This window comes from Etheostoma cragini, chromosome 12 (assembly GCF_013103735.1).
Source record: "Etheostoma cragini isolate CJK2018 chromosome 12, CSU_Ecrag_1.0, whole genome shotgun sequence".
Lineage (NCBI taxonomy): Eukaryota > Metazoa > Chordata > Actinopteri > Perciformes > Percidae > Etheostoma > Etheostoma cragini.
The window spans coordinates 20,540,281-20,552,578 of NC_048418.1; the positions used below are offsets into that span (position 1 = coordinate 20,540,281).

The 12,298-nt window shown below is 40.1% G+C and overlaps 1 protein-coding gene across 1 annotated transcript; it reads left to right on the forward strand.

The window, feature by feature from the left end:
* Window positions 1-6,111: 6,111 nt before the first annotated feature.
* On the forward strand, window positions 6,112-12,298 carry si:dkeyp-66d1.7 (myeloid-associated differentiation marker homolog). The gene is made up of 2 exons (XM_034888430.1): window positions 6,112-6,285; window positions 11,186-12,298. Exon 2 carries the CDS (start codon window positions 11,318-11,320, stop codon window positions 12,197-12,199), a length of 882 nt encoding a protein of 293 aa, XP_034744321.1. The 5' UTR covers window positions 6,112-6,285; window positions 11,186-11,317; the 3' UTR covers window positions 12,200-12,298.

The following is a 12,298-nucleotide window of genomic DNA, read 5'->3' on the forward strand; positions in this document are numbered from 1 at the left end:
CCCCCCCCCCCCCCCCCAGCATAGACAGCCACCCACCAAGCAGACGTCTCTGAAAATTGACGTTCCTGTTGTAAAAATGTCAAGGAAACAATTACATCATACCGTACAGGCCTATTTCTTTAACTGTCTATGGGCATATACTAATCATAGACAGTTAAAGAAATAATAATCATGCTGTTTATGAGATGAGTCTTTGCCATAACGTTATTGGTCTCTGTCCATCTTGGCTTGACATAAATATCAGATTAGATTAGATTAGATTAGATTATACTTTATTCATCCCACGACGGGGAAATTTTGTCGTTACAGTAGCAGCCTTTTTCATTAACAGCAAAAAACAATAACACACAAACAAGTAAGCACGAAAGAAATACAAGGCAAGAAATACAAGGCAAGAAATACAGGCAAGAAATAGACCGTGAAAATATGGTAGACTGAGTAAGTAAAATGCCGTCAAACAAAAGGAATTTTAAAGTGCGGTTGCCATGATAAGAGAAACAATATTGTAGTGTAAGTGACGTTAAAAAATAAATTGAATGTGTAATTAGAGCAAAGAAGCAAGAATCGTTATCATAATTTAAATTATATTAACCTGAGACCATAAATATTGAAAAGTAAGTACTTGTAATAAAATAATATCAGTCAAGTGTATTAAATCCCTTCATAATTTATCGCTCCATTTTTCAATTCAAATGCATTTTCGTCATCAGTTTTTAAATTTGGCTACTTTTTGTGTTGATCACTCACACACATTTTTAATCCACATGCATTTTTACTTCAATTATTGCGTATCTAATGAAAGAGGCGGTATTTGATTGGAGCTCTGGCGCTCTCTAGTGGTGATAAAAAGCACAAAACAAAAAACAAACTGTAACCAAACGCAAGATTCTACAGTATACATTTTTTAACATCTAAAATTTGCCATAACATTTTTTTGACTTAATTCTTATTAGTCATCTTTTTCCTATAGGCTATGCTCATCGCGTCCAATGTTTTCGCAAAGTCTAAAAAGCTGATGTGTGAAAATAATTTTCGGTGTATGGTACTGTGTTTCTGGATAACTGACCCTGTCCTTTCCCTAACTGTGTCAGCAAGGGAAGATGTCTTATTGGAAATGTTTAGGACGCTGTGTCTCCGGCTGGAGACAGGCATTATGCTGTTTAGACCATACCTCCATCTCAAAGTTTCTTCTTTTTAGTAAGAGATTAAGAACTATTTGAGGTACTTTACTTGAGTAGAATTTAATGCTACTTTATACTTTTACTTCACTAATTCAGAGGGACGTATTTTATTTTGGACTTGGATTTTTCATATAAAACATATTTAACAAATAGACAATTACGGAACAGCATCCACAATTTAAATTGGCTCCACCTCAACCAACAGCAGCATAGTAAAAAGCCAAGAATAAGACTCAGAGGGGCTGTTCTTTTGTATTGAGTCATTTTAATAGGCTGATAATAGTTAGCCTACATGCTTTTACCAACATCTTCAATGCAGGACTTTAACTGTGTAACCTACCGCACTTTTAATCTTAAATGAACTCTGTCGTTTTTACATGGTTTTGTTATTGTCCAATATACTGTACAGGGCAATAAAGGTTTTTGTTTCAGTAATACATACTAGACTATAGGTGAAAAAATAGAAGAGTATGCTTGCTCCACACAAACAATGTGCTATAGTCTCTGACATCATAGCCCTAGGCTATGTGTTCCAGGGTAATGACATGTGAACAATATAAGCAGGCTAAATAAAAGCTATCTTGTAAGAATGTGGATGTGAGAGCATACTTCCCTTTCTGACTCTCCGACAGTTTTTTTTTTACACGGTCAGGAAACGCGTCAATTTATGACATTCAATAAATAAAAACAGTTGTCAGGGGTTACAGCTGCTGTTGCTGAGCAACGCAAACAAATAATCTCTGATTACTATGATTCAGACCTTAACCATGACAAATATTTAGTATTATCTGGCCGTGTCTATAGTAACGCTTAGCCTACTTATCCATATCTCTCTGTTACAGTCATTACCCCCACTAAAATTGACTCTCAAGCACCCCCCCAAACACACACGCGCACACACAAACACCTACTCAGCTATTTTCAAAGTCCCTGTAAGTGTAGGTGTATTCAGATTTGTTCGTAATGTTAAAAAGTTGGCTAAGCATACATATTTGTTTATTTATGTATTGCTTGTTTATTTCATATTAATGTTTACAGTTTTTTTCAATTGATAAATGACAGTGGGCACAACTGGAGCTACATGTGCAAAACTCAAACTACAGTCTGCAGTCTCAACTTTACAGTTCACATCACCTGCTACACTCACTCAAAGCAACACACCACTCAACACACACGTCTCAAAACAGGCCCAGTGCACCAAACAGTATGAACGACCCTCACTGAGATAATACACACTGTCACTCAGAACACGCTGAGAGTAAAAACACTAGCATCAAACGCTATAGACAGCCCTCAATGAGATAATACACACTGTCACTCAGAACACTAGCATCAAACACCAACACAGAAATCACAAACTTTTCATCTTTACAGTTTGAACAATTTGAGTGACTTCACACTACTCAATAGTTTTAAAGAAAAGATATATATTTTATGTAACATACCAATTTTTAAGTAAGGTAAACTGAAAATCCGTTTGCTTCAATATATTTTGTCTCTAGTAATACATGGAACAACGATGTCTGCATCATCTCTAAATACTAATGAAGGTGGTGTTTCCATTGCGTTCACCTCCATTACTTTCTGAAAAACAGGAAGAACGTATTTACTATTGTTAAAATATATTGTTTTCACTTCTTTAGCTGTGTATGTATCCTCAGACATCTGACCTGGACATATTGGTAGCTTTGCTCTTTTACTTGTTTCTCTCAAACGGATCATTTTTCATTCTTTTATGGGGCTGGTATTCAAAAAAAGGCTTTTTGATGTTTCTCTATATAGTTTTTTACAATCACTAATTTCAGAACCTTAACATCATTTTCAAAACTCTAGACACAAAACTCACATACATATATATACTGTATCTAAATATATACCTATGGCCAAATCCACATGACAGAGGGATGAAACTGTAGACAGTAAAAACTTCTTTTTGTTTTTTACAGTAGAAGCAAGTTGAAGAACACTATTTCACTAACATCTATTTCCTAGCTAATTATTTAGCTTTGATTCAAATAAATCTATGTTGTGATTGTACTGTTCTGTTTTTCATTAATACATTTTAGATTTTGTTCAATGATTCCACGGTCTGTGGTATTCTCTCTACTACTGCAGTGTTTTTACAGGGATGTATTTTCATATAGTACCATAATGAAACATGTATCACCTATTTTGTATTACACTATTTAATGATTTTACGAACAATGACACAGTGGAGCTATGGGTAGCTTGTGTTGGAGTTTTCTAAAGTAACGTTTCAATGGTATTTCACAATAAATTACTTTTTTTTCAAACCAATGACAGTGCAAGTGCAAGATTTCTTTAAAAACATGAATTCCCAATGTATTGTTTTGAACACTGGACAGCCTGCGTTACAAGTGATGACCGTTTTGAGTTTTGTGTCAAGAGTTTAGAAAAATTACATCAATGTTCTGAAATTAGTAGCAAAGTGACTGTAAGAAAACCGCAACTACCGTCTATTAGGGTTTGGCAGTAAATCGGTAAAACACAACAATATAACACAACTTTTGCAGTTTGGCAGCATTTCAGGTTCCGAACTAATGAGAAGGGAGAGGTGTTTCAGTATTAGTGTTTGGTATTCACTTTATGAACGGTTTAGGCACAAGCCAACAGTTTGGTGACGCCATCTGAGCCTTACGTCATCATTTATAATTAGTCAGTACTATAAAAAATAACTAACTATAATACTGTATACCATGGTAAAATAGGGAGGTCTGACAGTATCAAAATGTGGATACCGCCCAACTCCACCGTATATGTTCATTAACTAAACTGAAACAAGACAGCTGCTTAGGCTTTCAGCCAAATTTGCAATAAGCAGTGTTTGATAGGCACCAGACTGAAATCCATTCGGTTTTGAATGTGTGGTGTGACAGCAGTGTGTTAGCATTTGGACAAAGTGTTGTGGATCCATAGCATATATCCATAGTGGTTAACGCCATGGCATAAGTGTGTAGAGTTTTAAAAACTGTGTTCAAGCAATGAAAAACTAACTAGAGTTTGGTCCACATGAACTGCTGCTGTGCAGACTGTAGTTAGAGTTTGGGATGTAACGGTAGGAAAATCCTACTTCTCGGTTATAGTCCCCAAAATGATCAAGGTTTTCGGTTTTATCACAGTATTTTTAAAGGTGAAAGAAAGAAGAAAAAAAAAACACTAACAGGCCTACACAAGCTGAAATTGTTTCAAAAAGTGTAACAGTGTTTATTGTATTACCTAAATATAGGCAATAGGCTTGTAAAAACTACTGTAAACTGGCTACTGAAACACTGGGCGGCTGTGGGGGGTCCGGTAAGAACTTGTACCAGAGATGTCTGACTATGAAGTTTTAATTGACGTTACATGTGAACTTGGATGTGTTTCTGAAATATTAGCAAATAATAACCTGAATTCAGATTATTAGTTGCTAATATTATACAACTTCTAGTATATATATATAGGCTATTTATATATATATATATATATATATATATATATATATATATATATATATATATATATATATATATATATAATATTTTTTTCTTCTTCTTTTTTTAAAGATGCTTTACAGTTTTGGTTTACGAAAAAACAAAAGGTATGTAGACATGACACACAAAAAACTAAAGGAGGACACATAGGTGCATGGAAAAGCCCTGGTAAAGCAGGAGAGGTGGGCAGAGAAAAAGAGGGAGAGTCTGTTAACAGGAAAAAGCCAGTCGGAAGAGGTGAGTCTTGAGGGCCTGGTTGAAGGATGGTAGGGTGATGACTGTTTCACGTGGCCGGAGAGCGCGTTCCAGAGGGCGGGTTCAGCAGCTGAGAAGGATCTGTCTCCCCAGGTCCGGAGCTTGGTTCTAACGGTCTGAGGGTGTTGGCATCGCCATACGCCTTTTTTTCTCTAATAATTAACATACGTGTGACATTAGTAGGCCTAACACAAACTGCCACATCTATTATAGCACACACATCCATAACGGAGCAAAGAGTGTAATATAGCTGTAGCTAAATGTGGCTCCACACGCTGTTTAAGTTGATAGCACGTTGCTAGCAAACACAACCCGAGTATCAACACGTGGTTGCACAAGTCGCTCGCCTTCTCTCTCTCTCTCTCTCTCTCTGTCTCTCTCTCTCTCTCTCTCTTTCTCCAAATAAATGTCACCTCGTAACAAGGGCTAAAACACGTATTGAAGATAATGAGGCTGTCAAACCTATGACAGTTAGCAAGCTACAGAAGAGTTTAACTTAACTCAAGTCACATCACTTCAACAAAACGGGGAAAAAAAGAAAAAGATACAGAAATTAGTCCTCTGCTACGTTCTGTCCCCCCCTCCTCGCGCGTGGCTACTTCAGGAGCCTCCGATAAAGGTGGGCAGGATTAAACACAGAATTTCCATTTCCACCGCGTAATAAGGATATTTTAAATGGAAAGGATAATTGTTACCGTCAACATTTCTACCGCGGTTTACCGTTACACCGGTAATCGTTACATCCTTTAGAGTTTTTCACATGTGGCTCCAGTTGTGCCCACTGTCATGCAATCGAAAAAAATGTAGGCCTAATATTTTTTATACAGGCCAGTTCCTTGTGTTACAAGTGCCACAAAAAAAGAACACAAAGCGTTGCCCAATTACACTAATGTGTGTGTGTGTGTGTGTGTGTGTGTGTGTGTGTGTGTGTGTGTGTGTGTTTGGGGTGGGGGGAATCAATAAGTGCACCCATATATTTCTAAAAACAGGGAACATACAAAAACACGAGAGATAGGCTACATTCATTAAAAAAATCAATGTAGCTTTATGTATTTTTTCCCGCTTGTACGATGCTGCCCAGCCCCTGAATATGTAAAAACATGTCTGCTGTGTAACGCATTCTGTGTGTTACGCATCCAGCTGTGTGCTGGGAGGAGGAGGAGAAGGAGGAGGAGGACGAGAGTTGACAGATGTGAAGAACGGTGCAGACATTTGATGCCTAATTTGGTTTGCTGGGCGTGGAGCTGCTGATCTGAGCTGCTCGTCAGGTCACGGAGCTGAGGAGTTGCGATCTGAGGTTCTCTACAGCTGGATGTCCCGGACCAGGCAGAGACTATCCGCAGCCAAGTATCACAAAGGTAACCGACTTTTAGATCAAACTTGATAACTTAATATGACCCGATGTGGTAATTTCGTGGTAAGGAAACGTGTTTTTATGAGGTAGAGTGATAGTGGAAAATACCTCGTTCAGCTGCAACTTGTTGCATCTTGCCTGCATGTCTCATGTCAGCAGCTTGGGTCTGTGTATGTGTGAGCATGTTTGAGGAAATCTTTACAGTGTTAAAAAAAACAACTGTTATTTGTTTTTCATTATAATAAGTTAGGAAATGTCCCTGTATATTAAAATAAATAAATAAAAGAGTAAATAGGTGGAAAACTTGTAGAGTGTTAAATTGATATCTAAGGTGCTCCTTGGTGGGTTTATAGACCCTTTATTATACTTTTTATTTGAGTATTTTCTACTATAGTTCTTTTTTGGTGAGACTTTCAGACATTCTGCAAGGGCAGAATGTTTTCAAAAATGTTTTCAACCTGGTTTCCTAAAAAAAAAAACAGTGTTTGGAGATAAATTTGTGTGTTTGTTGTCAGTTTGTGTTTAGTGGGCTGTAGTGTGGTGGGAGCAGGGCGCGGCAGGCGGCACACCCACCTTCACTGTCAATGAATGAAGCTGTGCCTAAAACACAGCCGTCACACTGGCACACACTGCTCCATGGGGACTTTTACTCTCTACTTTATGGGTTGTGGGATTTGTCTGTTTTTTATTTTAGGTTTTCATTTGGACTCTGACCAACAACTTCACTGTTGGTCTTCATGTAAATGCAGAATTGCATCTAAGTTTCCCTTCCATTGTGAAGGTGTGGTGGGTTAGAAAAAAGGTGATGACTCTCAAAAAAATCCATGTGTGAGAGATTTTGTAACTACTGTATGGTAGTTTACATGCTGTTTTAGATGGTTAGAAAGGAAATCTGGAGGAAAATTCTGAATACTTCTGGGATTTTTAAAAGATCACATGTGAGGGTACATTTTGCCCCAGCCTTCGAAACACACAACAATAACACAATAATATCCTAACATGAACCTATTACACACACACTGGGATGGTTTGCCAACAGAGCTTGTTCTGTGCTTCAGCCCACGGGTCTCCTGTAAGTGGATTATAGGTGAAATCAAGTTAGTGTCATGACAACCAAACAAGCAGCGCACATGACCTCTCTGCCTGATATAAACACTTGTTTCCTGAAATCTTGGTGTGTGTGTGTGTGTGTGTCATATAAAAAGTAAATGTGCAGAGGAGCATGGTGCAGTCACATCCTGTTTGCCGTCCCGGTGCAGGCGTGATGCGTGCACCTATTTTCAGCGCCTCCTCCATTTGGGGAAATGCCCCTGTTTGCGTGATCCTGTCGTGTTTTCCATGCTGTGCTGTGAAAAGACACTTTTCCACACTGTGCTCTTGTTGCTTTTCTCTTTTTTCGTCTCCCCTCTCCCATTTTCCTCTCCCATTTCTTTCCTGACTTGATTCCATAAGCACCAAAGTAATGGCGGCTGGAGTAGCGGGATTGATTTTTCCATTACAATCCCTCTGTATACGTTTATTTTGAGTGGTTTACACGAAGCATAATTGGTACCCTGACTTTAAAGCTGGGGTGGGAGTATTGAGCTGGGAGGGAGAAGGAGGACATCTGATGGAAAAGAGAGGGAGTAGCTGCCAAATGAGACTATAAGGAGGGAAGGAAGGGAAGGGAAGGGAAAGCGAGGAAAGAAAAGAACTTGGCAAATATGACAATGTTACCAGTTGTTCAGCAGCAGCCAGACTAGCACATCTGGAACACATCAGTAAGTTGGAAAATCTTACAAGAGGTAGAAGCAGGAGGAGGGGGGTAGAGAAAGGACGAATGGGGAAAGAGAGTGATGGAGCGGTGGTGAGTCACTTCTCTGCTATTCCACTTCATCACTGTGTTTGAACTATGTGTCCTTCTGTGGCCTGAGACACAGGGCTTCCCCCGTGTTCCTCCCTCTTTTCACTCAACTCCCTGCCTCCACTCCCTCATGGCTTCATGTTCGTCATCCTGCAAAAGTTTCTCTTTTTCCATTGCTCTCTTTCTTTTTGTTTCCCCTATTCCTATTCATGCCTTGCCACCAGTTGCTAGTTCAGACCGAGACTATTTTATAGGTGTTTAATGAGACTAATGTAAACAGGACTGTCGTCCTTGTTTATAACTGTCTCTCTGTGTAAACTGGGAACAGGGAATGCAGTGCTTGTGGAGCCAAGAGAGGGGATGGGTGTCAGGAGGGATGGGAGGGAATATGGTCGGTGTGGTCCGAAGGTTTTTGGCTGTGAAAATGTCTTATCTTATCTCACTGTTGTTTTTGATGAAAGCATAGAAATCCGTCGCTCAGAATTGAACAGCAGGAGCTTCTTAATATAGACGCCATGTTCGATAGAAATCCATCGTGGAGGAGGAGTAGGATATCTGTCCTAATGACAATATCCTCATTAGATCTCATGCACATGCAGCTGCACAACAGGTTGTGGTTTAAGAACTGTGTATCAAAACCCTTCAATGACCTTGTATTGGGCACAGATGAATGCAACCATTTCACATCTGCTCTCCGTAAAACATGACATCACCCGTCATTTTCAGAAACGGCATTTATGAAAGCTGGAGATGAGTTTGGCGCCATTTTGTTCGATCTTTTTGAGCATGCAAGCGAGCAAGAAACTATATCTTTCCTTTTGCAAACCAAAGGAAAACTAGCTGAAGAGATTAGTCAAATAATTGATAAGCTCATCAAAAGCAATTTTGAAAATACATTTATCATAATTAATCAAGCGTCAATGTTTGGTCTCTAGCTTTGAGGATTTGACATTTGTCTTTGTTTTATATCATTTTTGAGTTGAACATTTGGGGTTTCTTTCTTTTCTTTTTGGACAAAACAACCAGTTAGAAAGAGAATACAACAAATCCAAAAATAGTCCACGGACAAACCCAGCTTGAGCCCAAACACATTTCAATGCAAGCTCAAAAGAAATAGCACATTCATTTTCCTACAAATGAACAGTTAATTTTATTGGCAATAAAACACACTAATGCTCAATCCAGGCTCCCTTGGTTGATTTAGTGTGCTCACCAGTGGTTGGGTGACTTTATGACTCTTTTCCACTTGTGCTACTGTTACACTTTATTGTTATCAAGTACATTTCACTTGTGGTCACAGTGGCTGCTTTTCTCACATTTACAGGGTAGATGTCATTTGTTTATCCTTTACCAAGTAAAGGAAGCTATAGCTATACCTAACTCTTGGGGAGGGGATATAGATTTGTGTTTTAGAGTTTCTTTCTGAGGAGCTGCATCTGAAAATAATTTTGGGTAAGCTTTTTATTATTTTTATTTTTTAATGTATTTTATTTAAAACCAGAGATTCACAAATATAAATACACACTACCGATTTTTGTATTCCAGTCGTTATGTGGTGTTGTACATAGCACTTAACACCACCTTGCAAAAAACATTCTAATTCAAGGAAACAAACAGAGAAACCCAAAAGAGAAATTAAAAAGTTGAAATGGAGACCATAAGGAGAGAGGTTAGTCAGGATGTCTGCTTTAAGAAGAAAAATAACAACTTGGATATGATAACAATCAGATGGGGCCCAGAGAGGTAAGAGTGTGAGGAAAGGACCAGCTGCCATCTTGTGTGGAATTGGACCGATGAGCCTCTCAGGTTATATTTCACCTTTTCTAATGCCAGGAAAGACATCTAATCAGACAGCCAAGATGTGGCAAGAGGAAGGTTGGGGCTTTTCCCATGTAAAAAATGGCAATGACTTAAGCAAAAGCAATAACATCTGACTGTTTATTGGAATGAGTGAACGGTGCAGGAGGTACCCCAAAGATAGCTGTCAAAGATTGTTCTAGCTTTAACTTTTAGCCATGCTGCTTGGTTGAAAATAATTCTGAAAATATGAGATCACCAACTGAATAAGAACTTAACAAGGCAGTAAAAGGAAGATAGGAAAGAAGGATGGAAGGGAGGAAGGTAGTTCTACCTAGATATATCAGAGTCCAAAACCCACAATAGTTAGGGTTAGGGTTAGTAGCAATACAAGTAGTAATCCCTACCTCTAGCAGTGTAAAAGAACTGTATGCTGTTGTCTAAAAACATGACGTCTATTTTTCAATGACATCATATATTCCTGACCAAATAAGCAACAATCAAACCTAACGTTTGGAACAAAACAAAACAAGTCCAAGTATTATTTATTAAGAGTTTAATACGCAAAAAACTATTTAAAAAAAAACGTTAAATAGCACAGAAAAACAGCAAAAGCTGTTCTGGAAATATCCAAAATAAGTTTCCAGGGCCTTAAAGATGCAGTTTTTAGAATTTAAACCACAGCAGCTCTAGAGTCACAGACTTGTTAGATTTCAGACTGGTCTGCAGCATGAGGACCCTGAGAGAAGGAGGGGAACAAGTGTTGAGGGCCCTGTCCAGAGCACGATGACGGACACTGTGGAGGTTGCGGCACCACGCTCGTCAGAGGACATGAGCATGGAGGAATGCCAGAGTGAAATAGTCTGCCCTCAGCGCAGGAATGCTGTTGAGAAAGCAGTCTGGAGTTCAATATGAGGCAGAGAGCACCAGAGAAGAAGAAAGGGAGTGTTCACCATATGATTTGATCAGACGTTAATGTGCTGGGACGAGTGTGACAACAGTGCCCTCATTATTTGGGTTTTTAAATTGGTTTTCCATGGTTTCACTTGTTGTTTCTACTAGTCATAAAGATATAATAACAGCATTGTGTTTTTTTCTGAAAAGGGCATGTAGGAGTGCAGTGCCAGTTTAAGCCCTCATGTGGTCGTATCGTGTACTTCATCCAAAGCAGGTCTCTTAAACGTTTTTTTAGGCGGTCATTGAAAATGACATTAACTCAAAAATCTTGCTTACCTATTCTTTTTAATGTCTCTTCTTCTTACAGATTTCTCCGTCTTCTTTGAGTGGCTGACCATAAAAATCTAAAGGAAGTGACTCCCAACAGGAAGACTATTCCTACTATCTCTACTACTATCTCACAGCAACCATTCCAGCTTCTTACGTCACTTACCACATCATGGCTGTAGTCCTCCATTCCAGCCCCCTCCTATGGACACGGTTGGCAGCCCTGATCTTCTCCTGCGTGGCCTTCTCCGTGGCCGTGCATGGAGGCAGACTCTTCCACGGCACCGGAGATTGGTGCATCTTCTGCTGGGCCTTCAGTTTTGCCGGGACTCTGCTTGTTTTCCTGGTGGAGCTGTTCGGCCTTCAGACCAGGGCCCCTGTTTCCTGGAAGAACTTCCCCATCACCTTTGCCTGCTACGCCGCTCTGCTCTGCCTGTCCGCCTCCATCATCTTCCCCCTCTACTTCCTCAAAGGCTCTTCAGGCCCAAGTGAAATCCGCGACTACCGCATCGTGTCAACCGTGTTCTCCTGTCTAGCCACCATCGCCTACATTACCGAGGTGAGCATCAGCAAGGCGCGTCCGGGCGAGGTGGCTGGCTACATGGCCACAGCCCCGGGCCTGCTGAAAGTCTGCGAGACCTTTGTGGCCTGCATCATCTTCGTCTTCATCAGCGAGCCTGTGCTTTACGACCGACACGACGCGCTCAAGTACTGCATGTCCGTCTACTGCATCTGCTTCATCCTGTCAGCGGCCATCATCCTGCTCTGCATCGGCGAGTGCACCGGCTGCCTCCCCTTCTCGTTTGCTCGCTTCCTGTCTGGCTACGCCCTGCTGGCCGTTGTCCTCTATCTATCAGCAACCATTATCTGGCCCATTTTCAACTTTGATCCCAAGAATGGCGGAAACAAAGATAGGCCCTACAATTGCAACACCGCGCAGGGGCTGTGCAGTTGGGATAAATGCATGGTGGTGTCTGTGCTCACTGCTGTCAACTTCATCCTTTACCTAGCCGACCTGATCTACTCCACCCGCCTGGTGTTTGTCAGCGCCTGAGGGAAGAGATAGGGTGTTAGGTCAGCAGTATGCTCCAAACAAAATTGAATTTGTCAGGTTCTCAAAAGCTGTCAAACTGCTGTCAAACACGGTGCTCCA

Coding starts and splice junctions, on each gene's coding strand:
- si:dkeyp-66d1.7 (XM_034888430.1), top strand. CDS start 11,318: ATGGCTGTAGTCCTCCATTCCAGCCCCCTCCTATGGACACGGTTGGCA.